Below are 24,480 nucleotides of genomic sequence, written 5' to 3' on the forward strand. Positions count from 1 at the left end.
GCAGTTGCTCCTCAACAACCACATTTAACAGACAGTATGGCCGAGGAGGAAAAGGACAGAGTGTGAGCAGGTAACTGCATTTAATAGTTATGGAACTTCATTGATACGAGCACTCCAGTTGCCTGAGAGGATAGCAGAGCACCTGAAAAGATCAGATTCATCCACTGAAACAAGCAAACGCACTCAGAGACTCCATCAGGTAGTTAAATGCAGTTGGTGGTCAATTATGACCCCTCCATACCTAAAATGGCCAAGTGCCTTTGTAATGAAACTCTATATATACCCAAAAACAATATGTAATTAGGGTTGATGGTTGATGTTTTGATGTAAGGTTCAACTTCTGGAGATTGTAACTATTTTGGCATTTGCAGCGTCTCGTCTTCATTTTTAGCTAATACAAGCTTCTTTTGCTGTTAATTGCTCACTTTCCATTTCCTTTCTCCTCCAAGCTGTGCCTGATATGTTGTATTCCTGAACTCTTGATGTTTAGCATGAGAGTAGCTGTCATCCTATCTTTGTGTTAAAATCTCGTATGTATCATTGAATGAGTTATTCAGGTTTCTCTTCTTCTGGTGCCAGAGAGCTGTCATCCTGTCTGTGCATTGGTAGATTAGATTTGCAGACTTATTTACTGGTTGCAGCTGGCAATCACATGGTCTTGTGCATCTGCTGGTGTGGTCAGTCTTCTCCATATTCACCCAATCTTAAACTGTGAGTAGTTGGTGGTCTAAAGCCTTGTAGTTTGAGGGTGTTCACGCATGTCTGGAGTGAAACAAAGTAGAAGTGGTTATCTGGCTTGGACAAGCATCATTCCTTCCATTCATCCATTAGCAACAATAAGTTGAATTTATATGTTACCAGTCATCTTCGAGCTACAACCTAGGAGAGTTTCTTGGAATCCTAACAGGTGGCTCCTCAATAGATGGCTCTATGTGTGTAGGCTCTATCTTCTCCACCAAAGTGTCAACTGGGGCTATCAAAGAGGTCTCTAATAAAGGTGAGTCCTATGCCACATCGGGTATATCGATGTGCTCCTCACTATCCTGTGGGCTCTCAGCATCATGCTCAACCTCCTCCTCAGGCTCTTGATATCTAAAGCTAGGTCTCCACCAGCAAAAGCGCCCCCTGGTCTCACCCTCTAACTATCTCTGTCCGGCCTGCACCTTTTCAGGAGATTTGGTGCCTTGATCTGGTTGAGTTTCCCCACATGATGTAGATGGATGCACCCCCACGGCCTGATTACCTCTAACGTCTCCGTTGTAAGGGTGAGGATGGGTTTTTCCTGTCACCCTCCTCAATTGGGCCAATCGCTCATCGTCCCAATGAATTCTACCCCAAAATTTCTGCATACTGGATTTCCCTTGAGCCATGGTTTTGTCTCCAGTTTCACCCGTCACTGTGCACTCATACCCAAAGCCTCCATGATCTTTTGGCTAGTTTCCCACAATTGGGCCAAGATCATGCTTTGATACCACTGTAATGTTCCAAAATAGGGAAAATAGTGCTATGCAAAGCAAACAATAAAAATAACACCATAAAATTAAATCAAACCATCATACCACAAAATTAGCAACCAAATTGCGCTGTCTACTCATTTTATTAAATGGGAAGAGGTGTACAACAAGGTGCTGGAATGTGTGCACTTGTGCTTGCTCTAAGCAAGCTAGCAAAAGCCCAAAATGAACAATGGAACACCCTCCTCAAATCTGCTAGTAATCTGACCCAAGAGTTGCGCTGTTACTGGCCAGAAAGGTGTTTCTGCCTAAAATGATTTGCTGTTAGAGCCTTCCCTGTTGCTCAGAAAATTCTGGGAAATTAACCTTAGCCTCTACGCAAGAAACCTAGAATAACCCACAAAGGGATTGGCCAAATGTTGATCTTGGAATTTTGGCCCAAATTCCCCTTAGATCCTCGAGTTGCTCACTGAGTTGGGACCCCTGTTTGACCCCTCAAATCTGCCCATAAAAATCTATAAAATTAGGAGTGTGATCATTGCCTAAAACCTAGAAAAACCCAGAAAGGGTTTCCCTTGGTTCCAACCTTTAGAAATTGACCCTTCACAGCTTCGCCCTCCTCCAATTTCAAATTTTGTTGCTGTGACTGATCCTGTCAATCTCAGCTCTCCCAACTCCAACAATCCTCCTCAAATGGCCCTCCAAATGATCTCTCAGCACCCCAACTCCAAACTCCCCTGGATGGTGCTGCCCCAAAGAGTCTCACTCCAATCACTGCGCAGTCATGGAGGAGATATTGCAGTCCTGCGTGTGATGAAATGAGAGTTGCATGTAGGATGACCCTCTTGTCTATACTCCTAAAAATGATGAAAGGATGCTCCTATCTTCCCAACTTCCCGGAGTACCTCACGTTGTGCCTACGCAATCCTCATGCTGCTGTAAATCCCCTTGCTACTGGTACTCGACTTACAACTGTCGTAACTCGTCTCCTTGCTGTTGCTACGAACTGAGATGAAGAACTCCCTCCTAGGGCTGGCACTCGAAGTCCATCAAAGCAAGGGTTGAGATCTCCGCTCGGAGACACTCGTGTGCTAAACAGCGCAGTGACCCGGTTAAGCAGTTCGAGCAACTAAGATTGAGTTCAATATGTCAAAAGATAAGATGCTAAAATGCGGAGAGTTGCCTTCCTTATATAGATTTACGTAGAACACTTTTCCCTCCATTTTCCCTCCATCGTGGGTTCCTCACTTAACCATTGATTTCTCCTTCATGCAAATCAAACTAGGGAATGCGTATTATCCTAGTGTGGGTGGCCCCCACGTATAAATTAACCACATCGAAATAACTTCTACTAAGTCTAGCCTCCTAATAAAATCGAATGGGCCCCATCACCTCCAAAATCAGCCCCAAAATGTAGAAATTAATCCTGTTCCAGAATAATTTAGGACGGGACATTACATTTGTAACTAAGTCATAGGACACATCCCTCAGGGTCATGTGTCCCGTATTTCACGTGTCAAACAAAATACGACCTAAAACGTGTCCAAAACGATTTTTATCATGTCCTCCAATCGCGACATGCATTTTCGATGTGGCGAAAACGTTCCCTAACGTTTTTTCCTCTTAGGACACGTGTCCCATGAAAAGTCACTCTTAAAGTCCGCACATGGTTCATTTTTTTTTGGCTTTTTCTGTCATTTTTTGCCGTCAAAGCTCACTGGAGTCGTTGCTTTGTTGGAAGTTGGTCATTGTTTGCTCGCTGGAGTTGTTGTTTTGTTGTGTTGGAAGTTCCTTCAGCGATTCCCAACTGTCAACTTCACATCTACCTGCGTCCTGGATAATAGCTTTCATGGTTTGGAGCTCGTGGTTTGGGGCTTAAATTTCTTGTTTTGGAGTGCATGGGGGCCCATATCTATATAATTTGTATCAATGTATTCAAATGCCTTTTCAGGTGTCGGTTGCAATTCATGATTTTTAACTTTTGAAATAGCTTTCTTTATGGTCTCTATTGTCGCACAAAGTGTCTAGGCACTGCAACAATGCTCAGAGTAAGGGTTGTCACTCTAATCCTTAATCACTCCGTTTAGACTCTCTCCTAGACAAGTCAAGGGGAGTAGTCCCTAGGGTGAATGAATGATGGTAGCCTATGGAACACAAACTCTAGGAGACTTAATGATGAACAACTTGATGAATGTAAACAAGTCCTAGTTAACCGAAATGGATAAATGTTAATAAAATAAGACACAACCACAAGATATAAATGATTATAGACTAGTTCCTTTATACTTAATTAACCATAGACTAAATAAAAACAAGTTATCCAGAGAAATTTATAAATGTGACGAATAGTGACGATCATGAATTATTAAATGTGAATGCTCAAAACTTTATCATGCAAGAGTTTCTAGCAATTAAATCATGTGAAGAATTATGAAATTTAAATGCTAAGCAATGATTTCGGATTTAAAATGATTTTCATTAATAACCAGATCTAGAATAATTTATCATTCTCCAATAGTCAATGATTTTAAAACATTAATCGCACCTGACAATAGAGAAATCACTACCACAAAAAATTAAAATTTTACACTTAACACCAAAGACACCAAGGAACTTTAAATTTGAATGTTAATTATCCATTTCAAAGAAAACCCATTTGTAATAGACCCTTACAGACTACCCATTTCTGCGACACAAATATAATCCAGCAGACCAAGCAATTTGTAATAAAATAACCTAACCAAATAGTTAGGATTATTCCCAAATTACTTTTACATAGACTCGATCTAGAATACTAGGACTCGCCTAAGATCCTAGCGACAAAATCCATTTCGACTTTGGGGTAAGATTGGAGGAAAACTCTGCTGACCATCCAAGAATGGATCAGTGAGACAAAAAACCTCCCAGAATGGAGATCGTCACTAGAAAAGTAGATTTACCTAGGTCGTTACATACATGACATAGATCTACTGAGATTATTTACATTATACACATGCAGAAAGGGTTTACATAACATCCTGGAAGTCAAGTTGATGATGATAGTTGGATGACACAGACACATCGATCAAGTGCTATCCCTTTTGCGAAGAAAGGGGGGTGTACTGCTATGGGTTGTTGACACGTAGTGGTCAACAGTCTCTATAGCTTGATTCATTTGCTTGTTCTCTAAATATCCATCCACAAACATTTCCCATGTTTTGAAATTTTGTTTTCCTCTTTCTTCTAAAACATGTTCAAGAAAGACTCCGTGGCCTGCCTTTTCAATCATTCCTTTTGTGATATAGGCATCAATGAGTACATTGGGCACTTTGATATCATAACTTAGGCCATCGAATTCCCACTCTTCAAATTTCAATGGCTACACAGAGTTGACTTAAATATATAGGGCTCTACCTAGTTAAGTCTATCTTGCAATTGCGCACATTTTCCAGGCTGTGTAACTTGAGTGAGTCAGATTTATATACTAGTCAACAAGAGAGCTAGAACTACTGAGAAAGAAAATATCAGTGTGATGTCACATGTGCAATACACAGAATGCCCTTGTTGAGATCCTTGATTTGGTTCTCAATCTGTTTAATAAGTTAATAACATGAAGATTCAAGAATGAACATTGAACTATGAGCAATGAACATCATTGATGTAGTAAATTAATAAACTAATACTATATTTCAGTAACTTAATATGGATCAATAACTTAATATTGATAAAGAACTATATATATATATAAACGTGTCCCTCGTGTCCTGTTTTCGGGGTTGCTGTGTCTTGTGTCGAATACTCGTATTTACGTGTTCTCTGTGTCTCGTGTCCTTGTGTCATGCGACTTAGGTTTGTAACTATGTCTTATTGGCGAAAGTTGCTAGACAATATGTGAATTGGAGTTATTTTCTTAATCACAAGGAATTTTTTTTCTTGATTGTGCCTTTCCAGTTTGTTGGAGTATTTGTGAAAGATACTGTTCAATAGATCAATAAGGCTCAAGAATCAGAAGGTTACTTGGGAGCGGGAGCGAGGAGTGACATTTTCAAAAGTTCCCGGTTTGGAGCAAATTGAGAGCGATTTTTTATATATTTTGATGCATATATGTCAACAAAAGTATGTAGAATGTTAAATTAGATATAAAAAACATAAAAACATGGATTGAACCATATAACATCAATCATCTAGAAGTTATAATCTTCATCAACCATGTCCACAAGTTAGTAACATACAACATATCGAGTCTCATGATTCATCAATCTTAAAGTTTCAAGCTTTCAAAATTCAATATATAACATTTGTCATCATTTATCACTAAAGTTGTACTTGTAACCATTACCATTATGAAGTAACCAAACTATAACAAAGAATATCTAACATGAAATGAAATGTTTCAACTTTCACGAAGCATCATATTCATAATTCATTACCAATGAGTTATAAATGCCAACTTCAAAATTCAAACTTAAATTGTCATATATTGTTTACAAAAAATACCATAATAAATATGAAAGAGTCAATAGTTATAAAAAGTACTAGAAACTAGAAAAGACAAGTAAATCTATTATCTACTGCTTTACCCTCTTGCCATGAGAAATTTCTAATTTCTTGTCTTGTGCTTTATTGGGAGTCTCCTCCTGCATAGTCGAATGACCTTGGTGCTCTTGATCATTGGGAGTCTCCCCTGCAAAGAGGGCTTGGTGCTCTTGATTAAATACAAGTTCCATACCCTAGTACATGACAAAATCCAATGGAAACATTGCAATCCCCCACAATCCTGAAATCCTGAAAAAATGACAAGTCTGCTGGATTTTGAGTGAGATCTAAAATTCTACTTTCTCCATATGAAATCCAATGAGGTCAAAACCACTCTCAAACATCCTGAGTCATTTCATGATAATGTTAAAAATTCACTTTTACTTTAAGAATTTAACATTACCATGAACTGCATATCAACACTAGGGCCATAGGATTGAACATTAGGTTGCCACACTAAAACATTTTTGTAATAGCTCCATCTATCACTCCTTAAAAGGCAGGGAGCACATTTTTCTTTAGGGAGAACGCTTTGGGAGTGGATTCGACAAGGGGGGGCACTCCCTCGCAACATGCTCAAGATTGGATTCATTTAAACTAAGAGAAGCTTAGAAGCCAACATTGTTTTGGGGTATGATCCAAAGTAGTGGTTTAAGATGCATTTGTTATCCTTTCGTTATACTAAATGTATTTGTGAGTTTGAAGTTTTCAAGGAGCAAGACGGAGATAACAAAGATGTTGCTACTGAGGAAAGTAGTGATGGTAGAGCAACATTACAAGAATTTATTTCCAATTGTAGGTTGAGGAATCGTAACTTCTTCAAAGGCTCCCATACAATCATAAGTTAAAACATCAACACAAACGTCAAGAAAATTGGGTAATGGTTCTCGATGAAAATGAAAAATATAAGGTTGCCACTAAACAACACCATCAGAGAGGGAAACAAAGCTCTTGTTCTAGAGAAGGTGTTGTGGCAAGTTCCCCCATAAATGTTTCAATATCAACTCAGTGGATTGCTTCTACTTCATTTGGAGGTAGGAGTAAAAAGAAACCTAATGGAGTTGTTGGAAGTGATGATGATGGAAATGATATTAAAACAATATGTGAGATAAAGAACAAATCACCCATGTGCCTCCTAAGAGAAATATTTAGTTGATTTGGAGCTAGAAGATATATGTTAAAATTGGCAACTAGGGCCAAACTCCATGTGGGTCAACTTATTTATGGCAACTGATATTTTTTTTGGATTCCTCTCTTTGAGAGGTGTAGGATTGATCTAAATATCATCCGATTCCGACATGTATTTATGGAGATATGAATTTATTGATATTATTGGCAATTTGTCAAGGTCGGCCTGCAAGCTAAACATGCACTTTTACCCCCAGCTCAACCTCCACATGTTCGGGTTTGTCTTCTCACAAGGAGGACGTGGTGGAAAGAAAGATCAGAGAAGCCCTAGCCGCAGTCATGAAGAGGAGCCCTAGCCGCAGTCAAAGAGAGATCTAGCCGCAGTCAAGAGATGCTCTTATCCGTAGTCAAGAGAGGCTCTTGTCCGCAGAAGAAGGCCCTAATATGCAGTCAAGAAGAGCCCTAAGCCGCAGTCAAGAAGAGCCCTAGCTGCAGTCAAGAGGAGCCCTAGCCGCAGTAAAGAGAGGCCCTAATCCGCAACAAAGAAGGAACCTTAATATAAGCATAAAGAAGCCTGGAAGGACAACGTAGAATTTCGGTTTGCTGTAGGTGACAGCATGTTGAAAGAAGCTATCTAGGGCATGCCTTAAGGACTATTTGCAAGGTTGGTATGCCACAATCATAAAATAAAGTAACACGTTGAAGAGATCTGCCTTATAGGCTAAGATTAGATCAGCGTATGTATACAGTTGGGTGCTAGAAAGTGCTGACAACAAAGACGAGTTCTTGTAGGATTGATACTGCTATGTTGATGTTGTTGGGTGCTGTTTGATGGAGGACCGTAGGCCTAACTTGTTGTTGGGCTAGGCTGCAGGCCATAGCCTGCAACAACCTGCAACAAAGGTTGTTCTACCAGACTTGGACAACGTGGCAGTGGTGCAGTCTCTCCTTGGTACACCGTAGCCTTAGAAGGCCTGCTTTATTGACTGCGTGGAGGATGAGGGTTGAAGGTTGATGCCCTAACTCATGGAGCAGTGACAACAAGTGCAGCAAGGGGTCAACAACGTTTTGGGAGGATGTATTGGGTCAAGGTTTGACCATGTTTGGTTCAGCATCCTATTGGTGCCATATGGATGATCTTCCGAGGAGTTGAAGGATCTTCCTAGGAGAAGAACTAGTTGTGTAGTTTTTGGGTGCATTGAGCTTACTGTTGAAGGCCGATGTTGGCTAGGTTTGACCAAGCCAATTAGAGGAAGATTTCTATCCTGGTTGACTAACATTGACTTCTCTTGTCAAGGCCTTACTACTGCTGTCATAAAATATCAGTTTTGTATATTTGTACTATCTCTGTCTCTGCTGAACTATTGAAGAATATAAGAAGAATTGATCAAGGGTTTCCCCACACTGGGGTTTGTCCCTGGCTAGTGCCACATCTTGTGTCCTCTTGTCTTGGCTTGTCTTCTACTGTTTATGTTTATGTTCTATTTGCATTTTACTATCATGCTGATGTAATTGCTAAACTGGATATTGATATTAGGCTAGCATGAAAATTGAAGTAAAGTGCTCTTAAGCATAGAACATACCAAAAATTAACATGGTATTAGAGCTGAGGTGAAGACAAAACCCAAGCAAGAGTGAAAGAGCAATCACCGAAGATAGTTGGACAAGGACAAAGGCTCAATTGGTTCCTCATCCCACTTCTTGGCTGAAGACAAGGTCCGTGAAAAGTTTGACTCTCACAGATGGAAGATGTCTCTTGATCTGACATTGGAAGAACAAGAAGTGTTGGATTATGTGAAGGGTAAAATCCTTGAGCCTCCATCAAATGCACCGGCTGCTACAAAGAGCAAGTACAACAAGGCTGAAGTCAAAGCGAAGAAGATTATCAGAGATTCCATTGACAAGCGTCTGGTGGCCTACATCTTCGATTTGAACACCTCCAAGGAGATCTACGACAGATTGGTAAGCATGTTCAAGGTTAGTGATGCAAATCAAATTTTATTTCTAAAAAATAAGCTGAAGGATATTAAGAAGGACAAAGATGAGGATATTCAATCCTACTTCTTAAGAATCACTGAGATCAAGAATGATCTTCTTGCAATTGGAGAAATCATATCTGACAGGGAACTTACTATCACTACCCTTGGAGGGCTCCCACCCGAGTGGTATATATTTAGAACCACTATTCTCAATAATGATCGAATTCCAGGGTTTGAAGAATCGATGTCGAGATGCATCCAAGAAGAAACAAGAATGGTGGAGCAAGAAATTCCTTTCAATAAAGACAACCCTACTGCATTCTCTGCTCATGCCAAAAGGAGAAACAATGCAGGGTCCAAAGGTCATTTCCATGGAAAGCTTGGATCTAAGGGAGGAAGGAAGGACAGGTGCATTGCTTGCAATAAGTTTGGCAATTATGTAAGGGAGTGTCCAAATAGAAGGGACACATCACATGATGATGATCACAATCATTCCAGGAGCAATTTCAATAACAATGATCGAAGGAATGACAGGTACAATGGAAAAGGAAAAAGGATTGTGGGACATCGAAGAAATGGTCGACCCTCCAAGAAAGCAAGGAACTCCAGGTATGAAGAATCAAATGTTGTTAACAATAAGCAAAAGGAATTCTATCTTATATCGGCCATCTCCACTACCTCTCCTCTGACCACTTTGGGGAATTGGCTTATTGATAGTGGTGCTTCAAGGCACTTCACCAGATACAAGGAAGCTCTCTCTAATCTAATAAAGAAGGAAACACACTTGGAGATTATTCGTGGAGACAATGCCACTTATCCCGTAAAGGGTGTAGGGAATGTTACCCTTAAATTGAATCAAGATAACACGATTCATTTACAAGAAGTTATATATGTACCTGATCTCAAGAAGAACCTGGTGTCCATTTCGGCAATGGAAGACAAAGGTTACAAGGTGGCATTCTTCGATGGAAAGGTACGTGTTTGGAAAAGGAATTTTAAAGATGCTTTTACTCTTGGGTTTAGGGTTGACACTTTGTATCAAGTTGGAGGAATTCCATTGGGGACATGTCTTGCGACCTAAGTCACCTGACACGGGGATTCGGGACACGTAGGATTCGGGATTCGTGGTGTCGGATTCGGGACACGCTGACCCCCGGAACAAGACACGTTAGGACACGTTATATATTATTTTATTAAAAATATATATATATATATATATATATATATATATGTACATTAAAAATTAGATATTAGCATATTTCTTATACAAATTTTAATTAATGATATAATGAGTCACATGCTATATCTAATGTGATGTTAGATATAAAGTTAAATACTAGATAACTATAAAAAAAAAAAAATATTGCATTAAAATTCATTAAACTAAAAATCATCCTCAAAGTTGCTAAAAACAATCATATTCCTTACTCTCTTTATATTTACTAAAATTAGAGTTGAACCAATACATATGCTTTACTAAAATTAAAGGATGGTTCATGGCTGGTTGCCAATAATCCAGCTGTCAATGACGTAGGCAGTGAATATGTTCGTGAAACTGGCACAGGCCTTGCTGGCACGCAGTTCTGGGAACCTGGGTGTTTATATAACTATATATATAGCAGTGGGCGGTGAATTGAATTGAATTGTCACGTGTAATATTCAGATTCCACATTCAGTCAGCGACACTGCAATCATATGAATGTTCCTATCGCCACAACGTCATAACTCAACTTGCCTCACTATTTCTCATCTGAAATTTAGCTGCTGATGCCCAATCACTAACGCCATTAAATTTTATATTCATAATTGCGAAGGAGGCCGCCATTAGATTTTATATTCATAATTGCGAAGGAGACCGCCATTAAATTTTATTTTCATAGTTCGAGAGACATGACGCGTTCCGTGGTAAATTTTTCATAAAATCGAAAACGATGTTCTGTTACTTTAATGGAACTGACGGACATGCTAGCATATATTATTTAAATGTTTGATGGAGTGTTGGATTACAGAGAAAAGTGACCCTCGGCCTCTCTGGCCAGTCAAGTTGCCATGCCTATAAATTTCCCTGTGTCTCGCTATTTCTTCATCTTCATCCTTATTTGAACTTTCTTACGTTCAAAGGAAGAGTCGAGAAGGAGAATTCTTTTCGGGTTACAGGTCGATTCTCCTCGCTCAGCGCTGAGAGTCCGCTCCTTGTCTCGCCGCAACAACACAACTTGCCGCACCAACTGTCTTTGCATACCCGTCAACCAAGCCGTTTAAAACCTAGCAAAACGAATCAGAAAGACAGGACACGCACAAAAATCGTGACACGATTTGGGAAAATTGCGGCACGTTAGTGACACGACGTGTCAGAAAATGACACGACGTGCCCTTCAATTTGGACACGAATCCGACCAGAATCGTGTCGGATTCGACCGATTCGGGATTCGCCAGGGGGTATGAACGAATCCGGTTTCATAGCTTGCGACACATCTCTACAATCTGAACTATGGCACCGGAAGTTTGCCCATCTTCATTATAAGGCCCTACCCGATGTGAGACAGATGTTGACAGGATGCCCGAATTCAAAGTAGAACATGAAGGTGTATGTCCGGGATGTACCAAGGAAAAACTTACAAGGGGACCATTCCCCTCAAATAATAGCAAGACTACAGATGTATTGCAATTGATCCACTCCAATATATCTGGTATGATGCCCGTAAACTCTTGGAAGGATGAAGTGTTCACCTGGTTCCGTCACTCAAAGTCTATGTGAAACAACCAAAGGGGTTTGAGGTTCATGATTGGGAATCTCATATATGCAGGTTAAAGAAAGCTTTCTTTGGGTTGAAGCAAGCACCCTAGGCTTGGTATGAGAGGATTGATAGCTATCTGATGAAGCTGGGATTCACTAGAAGTGAAGTTGATCCCGAACCTTTACTCTAAGGTTGAAGATGATAGACCTCTCATACTGGTGCTTTATGTGGATGACCTCTTTCTAGCAGGTGCAGACCCTCTCATTTACAAATGTAAGAGGGAGTTGGCTTCCGAATTTGAGATGAAGGACCTAGGACTGATGCACTACTTCCTAGGGTTGGAGATCTGGCAAAAGCTAGGAGAAATTTTCCTATCTCAAGGAAAATATGTTGTGAAGATATTGGAAAGATCTGGAATGGTGGATTGCAAGCCTGTGACTACCTCGATGGAGCTTAACTTTAAGAAGTTATGCGGTAGTGCTGCTGGATCCGAATTGGGAAATGCTTTTGAGTATTATCAACTCATAGGAGCACTGATGTTCTTGGTGAACTCCTGTCCGGATATATGCTTTGCAGTTAACATGTTGAGCCAATATATGGTTTGCCTCATCACTCACATTTGATTGGTGCCAAGAATCTTCTGAGATATCTTCAGGGCACAATCACTCATGGACTGAGATACATTGTTGAAAATGTAAGGATGCATGGTTATTCTAACGCTAATTGGGCAGGCAGTGTGGTGGATCGCAAGAACACTTCTGGGTGCTGTTTCTCTTTGGGTTTTGCTTCGATATCTTGGATGAGCAGGAAGTAGAAGTTGGTTGCTTTGAGCATCGCTAAGGCCGAATACATAGCTGTGAGTATGGCATCCTGTGAAGCTATCTAGCTAAGGAAGCTCTTCAGTGAGCTGTTTGGATACGTGCTGGATACCACCGTGATCCTCTGCGACAACCATAGTGGGATCCGATTATCAGAGAATCTCGTATTTCATGATCGCAACAAGCACATAGACATCAGGTACCACTTTATCCGGGATATGGTAAAATGAGGCGCATTAAGGCTTCAACACATTGGGACTGATGAGCAGGTCGCTCATATTTTGACAAAGCGCCTGGGAAAGGTCAAATTCTTGACTTTCCGAGAACAACTTGGAGTCGTGGAGAGACCCTCTTCTGAGAGTCCTTGTATGATATGGATATTGAGCTTTGAGAGCTTCAGGGGCTTGGGGTACTTCTTGGAGCAATGAGCAACCATAGGGTGAGTGGTTCAACCTTCCCCTAGTGGTTTGCTATGTAGGCAGGATGAGTGGTTCATCCTTCTCCTGTTGAGACACAATCATAGGGTGAGTGGTTCAGCCTTCCCCTAGTGATTTGTTGTGTACAGGGTGAGTGGTTCAGCCTTCCCCTGTGATACCCCATGGTGACATGTAGGCAGGATGAGTGGTTCATCCTTCTCCTATTGAGACATCCTACCCATGCGGTTTGGGACTCATGGGAAGTACCTCTCATCTGGCCAATGAGTAGGGAAATGAGGATAGGGACCATAGTACTATCGATGGACGCAATGTCTACTACCATACTCCCTATGCTAGGATGATATTGATCTGGGATCAATCGGAACTGACTTCGGGTCAATAAGAGTGGTATGGCACACTCTATCTTATCTGGAATTGACTTCGGATCAGTAAGAGTGGTATGAGACAATCTCTTTATATGGGACTTCGGATCAGTAAGAGTGGTATGAGACAATCTCTTTATATGGGATTGACTTTGGGTCAATAGTGAATGGTATGATACATTCTCGATCACTTCTTCTTCTTCATAGTTAAGCAGAGCAAAGAAGAGCAGTGCATTGATGGCAGAGATAATATCGACTGACAGATGGAGTTCTCCATAGTTGAGAGGGAGTGTTACAATTGGCAACTAGGGCCGTACTCCATGTGGGTCACCTTATTTATGGCAACTGATATTTTTCTTGGATTCCTCTTTCCGAGAGGTGTAGGATTGATCTAAAGATCATCTGATTCTGACATGTATTTATGGAGATATGGATTTATTCATATTATTGACAATTTGTCAATGTCGGCCAGCAAGCTAAACATGCACTTTTACCCCCAGCTCAACCTCAACCTCACATTTAAATAGAGGAGACCTCAAGTCATTTGAGGAGCACATTATCTCATGATCTCTCTCTCCACATGTTTGGGTTTGTCGTCTCACAAGGAGGACATGGTGGAAAGAAAGATCAGAGAAGCCTTATCCGCATTCATGAAGAGGAGCCCTAGCTGCAATCAAGAGAGGCTCTTATCCGTAGTCAAAAGGAAGGCCCCTATCCGGAGTGAAGTAGGCCCTAATCCGTAGTCAAGAAGAGGCCCTAAGCCATAGTCAAGAAGAGCCCTAAGCCGCAGTCAAGAGGAGCCCTAGCCACAACAAAGAGAGGCCCTAATCCGCAACAAAGAAGGAACCTTAATATAAGCATAAAGAAGACTGGAAGGACAACGTAGAATTTCGGTTTGCTGTAGGTGACAGTGTGTTGAAAGAAGCTATCTAGGGCATGCCTTAAGGACTGTTTGCAAGGTTGGTAAGCCACATTCATAAAGTAAAGTAATGCGTTGAAGAGATCTGCTCTATAGGCTAAGATCATATCAGCGTATGTATACAATTGGGTGCTAGAAAGTGTTGACAGCAAAGACGAGTTCTTGTAGGACTAATACTACTGCGTTGATGTTGTTGGGTGCTGTTTGATGGAGAACCATAGGCCTAACTTGCGCTGGGTTAGGTTGCAGGCCATAGCCAGCAGCAAAGGCTGTTCTACCAGACTTGGACAACGTGGCAGTGGTGGAGTCTCTCCTTGGTACACCGCAACCTTAGAAGGCCTTCTTTATTGACTGCGTGGAGGATGAGGGCTGAAGGTTGATGCCCTAACTCATGGAGCAGTGACAACAAGTGCAACAAGAGATCAACAATGTTTTGGGAGATGTATTGGGTCAAGGTTTGACCATTTTTGGTTTAGCATCCTATTGGTGCCATATGCATGATCTTCCGAGGAGTTGAAGGATCTTCCTAGGAGCAAAACTAGCTGTGTAGTTTTTGGGTGCATTGAGCTCACTGTTGAAGGCCGATGTTGGCTTGGTCACCATTTTTGGTTTAGCATCCTATTGGTGCCATATGTATCATCTTCCGAGGAGTTGAAGGATCTTCCTAGGAGCAGAACTAGATATGTAGTTTTTGGGTGCATTGAGCTTACTATTGAAGGCTGATGTTGGCTAGGTTTGACCAAGCCACTTAGAGGAATATTTCTATCCTGTTTGACCAACATTGACTTCTCTGGTCAAGGCCTTACTGTTGTTGTCATAAAATATCAGTTTTGTATATTTGTACTATCTCTCTCTTTGCTAAACTATTGAAGAATATAAGAAGAATTTATCAAGGGTTTCCCCACATTGGGGTTTGTCCCTGGCTGGTGCCACATCTTGTGTCCTCTTGTCTTGGCTTGTCTTCCACTGTTTATGTTTATGTTCTATCTGCATTTTACTAACATGCTGATGTAATTGCTAAACTGGATATTGATATTGGGCTAACAAGAAAATTGAAGTAAATTGCTCTTAAGCATAGAACATACCAAAAATTAACAATATAGGACACCTATATCACCATGTTTCAAGGCATGATGACAAAGCAAGAAGGTGATCTTTCTTTAAAGGGTATAACGGGATGCAAATGCATGCGCTTGGAATGATTGACAAACTTTAGCGCGTGAATATGTTCCATTCTCTGCTAATTGGCTCACTATCATGGAGATTGTTAGCCTCATCTTGTAGGAGGACCTTTCAAGATGAATATTAATATGCCAGGATCCCTATGGTGTAACTAGGAGTGAAGTTTTGACTCTTGAGTGTACATTATTTTCGTACTTCTCACGTAAGTTGTATTGCATTTTGCGTCAACATCATGAGCTTGGCCTTGTGCTTAATGCATTGTGGTATCTTTTGATGCTCAAAGGTGGTGGATTTAAATGTTGCTCAATGTTGGTTCTATGTGGTTGTATTATAGTTTTCAGGTGGTTACATGGCTAGTAATTTATCAACAACTTTATTTTAAGTCTTAAATGTTGAAAACTGGTCTCTTAGATGGTCTTTGCTACATTTGATACCTTTTTGAAACAATGAAGCATATGTTATGGTATTTCCCATTTTCTAGGCATTGTTGGGACATTTTATAGATAGAGCATGTGATTGTTCTTTAATGGAGATTACATTGGTGCATAGTCTTGTTTAGTGACTCCATGTCCTCAGTTTGCTCCTCTATTACAGGCATTTGGCATTGTTAGAGAATTTCTACTTTCTTTGTCATATGGAAACTTTGGTGCAAATGTGTTTTTGAGAACAGGGTATGTTCTTTGTTATTATCTTTTGTCATAAGGGACAAAGGAGTTATGCATATAGATTTTGGTTGCTTAGCAAGGACACCAAATTGTTAGAGCCTAATGCCTTCTAAGATTTTATTTGTTGTTTTCTAGCAGTAAGAAAGAGGTTGTAAATACCATCTTATATACTCTTTCATCCTTAGTTTTATTTGATGATGTAAATATATTTATGTGAATATAAGAAGTATTTTAAGAAAAATAAAAAAGAAAAAATAATTTCTTTAACTACCCTGCAAGAAACTTCAAATCTTCCCAACACTATTTCTAGGCAAACTCAAGAATGTAGACACTACAAAGACTTCAAGTATAGATCATTTCAATAGCCATTAGGGCAAGATGTATGTCTATACACAAATCTTAGCTTAGTCCACGCTAGTAGTACAAGTTCATTTAACGCATCTTGATCTAGGATGCATCCAAATCTTATCAAGGCCATCCACAATCACTATAGACACATCAACAATACAAAGGCCAAGCAAGGCATCCCATCAAGCTCCACAAACCAATCCTTGGAGTTTCCAAACAAGCCAACATCACACCAACTTTCAAACCCCAAGATCTCCCACTTGCATTACATAACCTATGAAGGAGATTCACACACTTGCATTCCACACGCTACAATACCCAACATGGAAAAATTGGTAGACACTACAAATGTGATTGAATTGAGCCTTGGTATGGAAACCTACCAAGTGATAACTTTCAAATCTAGGGGACGTCGGGATATTTGAATGGATAATCTTGAGCCAAATTTGTTTCATAAAGATAGTGGTTTCCTCTCTGAGGATGTTAATTTTCCTTGAAAATCCCGCATCTGCTATGATGAACAATTTGAAACTAAACATTCTTACACCTAGGCACAAAATTTTCTTAACAATAGATAAGAAGTGGAATAATCACAGAGATAAGGACACAACCACACAAATGCACAATTATTTTTGTAGGGAAACCCAACTAGGAAAACCCTCTCCTTTGTTGTAGAATTTATTGATAGAATCTGAGTAATTAGATCTCTTATAGGGCAATTTATCACATTGATAACTAACTCGTTCTCACTGCTACACTAGCTAGAAACACCTTGCTACAACTTTGACCCAATTCCTCCTAGCTTGCGCCCTACTTGGCCCTCTTTCCTTTCGCAGGAGATCTCCTATTTCCTAGCACAAATCTGGCTGCAAGAAGGTCTCTCTATCACTGTGTATTGTACCCTCCAAAATACACTCTACCAGCAAGGCTCTCACACACAAATTGGTGCAAACTCTCACAATTCTGTGTCTTGTCACAATCCTTCGTGAGCAAAACCGCTGATTGCAATTGTGCCTTTTGACCTCTTTATAAGCAATTCACGTAGGCTAAATCTGGCAAGTTGTATTTTAGGAAGTTGACTTGTGATTGATGAGTTAACTAGATGCAATTGACTCATGAAACTCATCTCGTCTCAATCACTCGTCCTTCTCCCAATCAAACTCGCACTAGAAGACAACAACTGAGCCTTCCACTCTTGCATATCAATCAAACTGCTTCATGAAATGCCCTAACTTATAGGAACTCACGCTGATTTTTAGAAACTTGTGCATGTTAAGGAAAAACTACGTCTGGTCTCTTTGACCAAGGCACAAGTCAAAGAAGGACCTTTCTTGCTACAATTTTCAACACTCCCTCTTAATGAGGAAGGCGCTTTTGGAAGAACCTCGTCCACCTGGATCTGTCTCCAACAATACCACGTTTTCCGTTGCTGCAACTGCTTCCTCTGAACTTGAAGGCTTCCCTGCTTTCTTCTACAAAGACTAATCTAAAGACCCGTTCTTTCCAACCATGCTCTGTGAGTCTATCACTTCAGTCATAAGTGCCATATACCCTGTGTACCTATGTGGCTGCTTCCTCTGGCTGGAAGTGATATTGGAAGATTCAACTCTCTTATGATCTCCCTTAACCAAATCCTTTGCCCACTTGGCACGATCTCTCCCTATACTAGGAGTCTCTGACTAAGTGGCTACCTCCACTTGCCCTAGGCTATGCTCCTCATCATCTTGCTGTTCAGCTTAACTGCCGACTAGCTTAGACTCAAAATAATATACTGGCTGAGGCTCCATCTTTAGAGCTTTGTCCTGCTCTCACTCAACCACTACATCTCTACTCTGAGAACTCCCTGCCTTGCTGCTCAAGGCTGCACCTGTCCCTACCTGAAGCTTGTAAAGATTCTTCTTCCTCACACCTATTTGCTTCTTACATCTAGAAGCTATGTGCTGGAGGTAAGGCTTACCTCTGCTGAAGATGACATTATAACCCTTGTCCTCAACGGAAGCTATCAAAACAAGATTTTGCATCAATCTTGGAACGTAGAGAGCATCTTTGAGATGAAGAGGATTACCTTACTTTCTCTGAAAACTAACAGTACCAACTCCTCTACCTGCATACTGACCATCATCTCCTAGCTCAATATGAAAATGTATGTCCTTCCTCCTTTAGGTGGCTGGAATTCTTCTTGTTCCTGGTCATGTGGAAGGATGTTCCTTAAACACATCTGGCAGGTACTTTGCCTCACCTCTTCTGCTGATCACTGCAACTTCTGCTCCCTTAGAAAGCGTGCATCTCCAACTCCACAATTTGCCTTTTTTGCTGGAATCCAATGATACGATTTTTGGCAAAATCATGAATTTAAGTTGTTTAAAATGTGTTTTTGAGTGTGTAAATGGATTTAGTGTCCTAAAAAACCCACGGGGCACTCGATTTCGACTGATTACATCACTGAAACTTAAGATTCCAAGAAATTCCTGCCATATTTCAGTCAAAATTGACTGGATAAGTTGATTGGAAAAGGGAAAAATGTCTAACTGTTAGACTACTGCTTTTAATATTATCATTAATTACCATGGTCCTAGACTCCTAAAAGTTCTATCTCTTATTATTTTTATTTTTTATTTTCATTCATTGTTGGACAAAAAATTTGGGGGGAGCACCCAAGAGTCCGACGTTTTAGAATTTTATTGAACCCAACACTCGATATTCAATTCCCAATAATTATTATTTGAACGAATACATGACCAGATTCCTAACACAAAAAAATATAGTGAAAGCAACAATTTGATTTGAACCACATACACATAAACAAATTTTTGCCCAATCAACAATTCTTTATTAATTAAAATTTATCACAGAACTTACTTGGGCTCTCGTCCAGGGATAATGGCCCAACTAAGAAATTATAGGTTACAAAACTGATCACCAGCCTCTCTGCACTCTCTCGGACCCAACACACGTTCACTGAGAAGCTTTTCTCAATCTTGTGCTGCTGCCGTTGTGTCTTCTCCTCACCTTAGCCAAGCCTTTATAACTTTACATTGAGCCAAAACCCTAATCCTAAACCTAACCCTAATCTCAAAGTGATGGATGACCAAGATTAGATCTCGCCTCATTTGAGATCGGCTAAGATTAAAACTTAATCATTAAAGTAAATAATTTACTTTATCTAAATTTTATTTTTAGCTCAAAAAACCAACAGATAATTATGTGTTTTTTCCTAAGTTAAACTCAGGCTAAGTTACATCAACAAATATTCTAAGGTGATGTGTGGGCGACTTCTGCATGCCTAGACACAAGGCCTGTGCAGAAGTACTTGCCCGAGCTACAAACTTCAACACTTCTTGGGGGGGTGGGGAGGCTGCTCAGATGTCCCTTTTTTGGGGAAACGTGTTCCCCACACCGGAAAAACGTTTCCCCATGTGTTTACGCAAGTTTCCCCCAATGGGGGACATGGAGAAATTTTGCCTGAGGTGTCCCCCAGTCCTCGGAGTGCGGGAAACATGGGGAGTGCACCCACCACCTTGGAGGATGTGTCCCAATGGAGCACTGGAAAAAACTTTTCGAGCAACCAAAAGTTGACAACTATTAGGCATAGACCCCTCAGAACTGTGACTGATTTGATATCAGCACTAGTCCAAGCTTGTCTTAGTAACATTGGTACCTGTGGCTGATATTTACTTTGAAGCCAACAAAAGGTGAACTACCAACCGTTTGGCTAGAGAATTCATAATGCTACTCAATCATTAACTGAATATGGCTAGGTGTTTAGTTTATTTAATTGGGGTTTGTGACGGTGTTTATTGTTGCCTTCTACCTAGTTATATTCAAGCTTTATGTGTCCCTGGTGATGGGTGGAATGTCCACTCGAAAACTCTACACAGTTTATATCCAGAAAAATTGCATGAACAACATGATTACCAACTATAAAACCCTGCACATTCAAAGTTTTTTTCTGTTTGATCAGAAATCTCTGTGATGTTACATGATCATGGTTGTGCCTTAAACAGAAGGCTGGCCTAAAATATCAATTACAATGTTTTGATGAGTCGGATGCCACTTTTTCTTGTCCTGTTTTCTTTGTTTCTCTGTGATTGGTTGGTGATTCATGTTTTTCATGAAAGGGATTTGTTACTTTCCACCATTTTAATATATAGCTGATTTATATTCTTTGCTAAGTGAAATTTTGATTACATCTTTATTCAGGTTAAGGCCTTCAAATAATGTAAAAGCAAAGCAGAAACAAGAGAAAATTATGCAACAGCAGTGGGAGGTAAGTCATCAAATTGACACTCTCTGTGGCTTTATCAATTAATTCTTACTTTTGATGGTTATTGTGCTGAGAGGGAACCTGTGTATTTCTTTATGCATGTTCTGAACTTGTACAAGTCACATATCAGATTGTGTGTTTTGTACCAGAACATCATAGAATAAGGATCCTAAAATCCGTAACTGAATTACAGAAGAAAAGGTAATCGATTTTTTATACAGCTCTTTAACTGTTATGCATTTGTGTGCATGCTAAAGGCTCATGGTCATGTTTTGTTTCCCTTTGACCATAAGGGGTATTGCTTTTTTCGTTTGTCTTTGACCATTAAGGGTATTGTTTTTCTGATAATTTTAAGTGATTTTCGTGACTTGAGGGGCAGATCTTTGTTTTCCCTAATGTTTTCTTTGAGGAATAATGAATGATGAGAATCAGTTAACAGTGTATCTAGTGTAATTGGTCATGCATATGATGAGTATAATGACATGGGTTGAAAAGAAGAATAACAAGGTTCACAAAGTTAAATGGTCATCTATTTGGATTTGAACAATGACTTGATTGCAAGTTTTTGATTGTTTCTTGTAAGCTTACAACTTATCAGTCAGAAACGAATAGTTTGTTGGCTAACATTGAACAAACTGTCTTTCACAAGCAGGCAGTTTGTCAGTTTCCCAAGAGGATGGACTGATTACTGGAAAATCATTTCTGTATTTGATCAGTGCTTTTGCACAAAGTAGTTGATGACTAGGCATCAGTGGCTGTAACTTCTGATCTAAGGGGACAATCAATTGTTGGCTATTTTGATATAGCTATATGTATTCAAGGGGAAATGTCCCATGTATCGTTTGATATGGGAGAACCTCTGTTGTTGAGGATGACAGAAAGGCTTAAATGCTAGAGAATTAAACTGGTTAGTTATCAATGATTGTGTCTAATTGGCAATTGCCACATGTGGCAATTGACTGACCATCGATATGATGGAAACATCTGTATAAAGAGCTGTGCTATGCATTTTATTTTAAGAGATGAAATTTCTTTTGTGGACTATGACATGAAATGTTGCTGGCAAGAGAATTGGGATGAAATTCTGCTTGCCAGTGTGCATATTGTTAAGAAATCTAGGGCAGCTAGATTGGGTGTGATTTCTCTTATCTTTGATAACTGCTTGTGATATTCTTTTACTTTAACTTGATGTACTTATATTTGCTTCTTATCTTGATTATTATGGTGTTCTTATCATCAAACAACTACCAAAATATGAAGATCAATAGAGCAAATGGACACAAGATGTAGGCTGCTAGTCAGGGCCAAAACCTCTCCTAGAGAGGAAACCCACAAGAATTCTTCTCTTCTTATAGAATCTTCAAATGACGAATTCCAAGACCTTTAGACCCTAGACCAAGACCCCTCCAAGACCAAGTCAACCTTCTTTTAGATGAGCTTTTCTTTCACAAAGTCAACCCAAGTCAAATTGCTTCAAAACTGCTGCAACTTCACTTCTGATCTCAAGTTCGGACCTGCAACTTCTGACTGCAGATTTCGGCCTTAATGCAGAAACCCTAATTTGCATGTGTGGGTGAAAATATGGCAGAAAATGTGTCTCTTTTCTTCGTTCGACTTGCCCTTTTCTTCTAGGTAATGATGCTTTCAAAATTGATCCAAATTTCGGCTTCTTTTAGTAGATCTGCAATTCGGTCTTGTAGCAACAAAGTGTGCCCTAATTTCTTCGCATGTGTGGGATAATGTGGCCCAAAATCAGATTTCAAAAACTTCGATCTTTGTTCCTTTAATTCTCCTCTTCTTCACTGGCTTTTGACTTCTTTTCTTATCTCTTGATTGAGCTTGATTGATTGTCTCCCAAATGAGGTCGAATCCTTCTTATAAATAGGTTTCAAGGAGTATGAATTATCCTAATGAGGCCTAATGAGGCCGACTTGTTATCTTGCAGGCCTACTTGTTCTCTTGTAGGCCGACTTGGTCTTGGAAGGAGACTTTTACACATTTTGACTCAATTTAAATACTTTTGACTTGCCCAATAAGGTCTATTACATATCACAATGACTCTTGCCTCCTTTGACTATATGACAAAACCCTAGAAGCACACAATGGGTGCTTGACCTACAAATAAATTATCCTTGAGCATGCAACCCATGCTATAAAATAACAATAATAAATTTTCTTTCTCTTTTACATCAAATATATAAAATCAATATTACAAGAGATATTATGAAGACCGAACCTAGTTACAAATTTCAACACATACTGTCTTCTTGACATGATGAATCCTTTTCCTATGAGTTGCTTGACACTTGTATTTTAAGGAAAGTCTATGATATACATGCTCCTAACCATCGATGGAAGTACACCTGCATGTAAATAAGATGACACAAACATATGCATACATTGTTTCCAATGCCTAGGATTGAGCCTTCCAAGGGTCACTCTGGAGTAATAATTGTTAGGATGAGGATCATGGACAATGTACATTTTGTTTGTATTGCATAGGGTTTATGAATAAATAACACCATGCATATGTAATTTGAATGGTCCAATCACATGAAGAAGTTCTTAGAACAGATGGCCGAGATGAGAAGAGTCTCAGGTTTGTTGAAATTTGATGACTAAAAAGTTTCCTGCAATCCCAACCAGGTTTTAATTTCAACATACCAACATACATTCAACATATAGAATCTTGGAAATGAAATTTTCAGATTAAAACACATGGGACTGTCAACATATGCTGAAAATAAATATCGACATAAACAGACTAGAAACACACATAAAAATACACAGATTTTCGGTCAACTTAGACCCAGGGAAAACCCCTTCAATCTTCTCTGGAGAAACCTGGTAAAGAGCTCTTCAAATTTATTTATCTTTCAAGTTTAGGAAAAAATACATTTGCAGACAAAACAAAACAACAAAATACAACTTATCTCTTCAGCCCAAAACTCCTTGAAAATCGTGCCCACTGTGCCTTGATTTCCATGCCCACTTGAAGCTGAAAATATGTACTATATGGATATGACTGTACGGATTCCGTATGGACTGTACGATTTTTTTTTCATTTTTTTCTCAAAAACTTCTCTCGAATGACGTGCAACTCACAACATTAAATGCTCTTTGTATTGTACCTTCTATGTTCTCTATGCCTCGATTTCCATGCCCAGCTTTGCCCAAAAATCACTCCTTCAGCTTGCTGCAACAAATTTGTCCTTCAGAATTTGTCTCTAGCTTTTAGCCTCCTTTCTCCAATCTGCTCATGAAGAATGAATGCAGTCCCTTTTTTCTTTTCCCCCTTTTGTTTACCTAAATGACTTTTGGGCAACCCTAAGATCTAATGGCTTCGATTCATTTAGATCAAGGGATGAGAATAAATGTGCATTTAATTCTCACTTTCTATTTTTTAACTCACCCTTTAAATAAAGTACCCACATTGTACTTTATGTCTAAAGTCACTTTTCACTTTATAATTTAACATTGACTTCACCACTTATAAAGTCACTTTCACTTTATAAAGTCACAGTTAGCAAAAGAATTATTTTGGACACTTTTCCCTAGGTATGGGAAACCACTTGCCCAAGGTACTTTAAAAATCAACACTCCCTCTTACCGAGGAAAGTGTTTCTCACCACACCCATCTTGACCCTGAAATGGACATGCTTGACTCTTGG

The 24,480-nt window shown here is 39.7% G+C and overlaps 1 protein-coding gene across 1 annotated transcript in view; it reads left to right on the forward strand.

The window, feature by feature from the left end:
- The window catches only part of LOC149241783 (uncharacterized), a 251,954-nt gene that overhangs the window by 21,689 nt on the left and 205,785 nt on the right, over positions 1 to 24,480 (forward strand). The window contains exon 5 of the mRNA XM_089374050.1: positions 20,746 to 20,812. Within this exon, the coding sequence (XP_089230176.1) occupies positions 20,746 to 20,812 (67 nt within the window). The remainder of the gene's footprint in view (positions 1 to 20,745; positions 20,813 to 24,480) is intronic.

This window comes from Pinus tabuliformis, chromosome 8 (assembly GCF_031772625.1).
Source record: "Pinus tabuliformis cultivar Carrire ecotype Pingquan chromosome 8, CPIR1, whole genome shotgun sequence".
NCBI lineage: Eukaryota > Viridiplantae > Streptophyta > Pinopsida > Pinales > Pinaceae > Pinus > Pinus tabuliformis.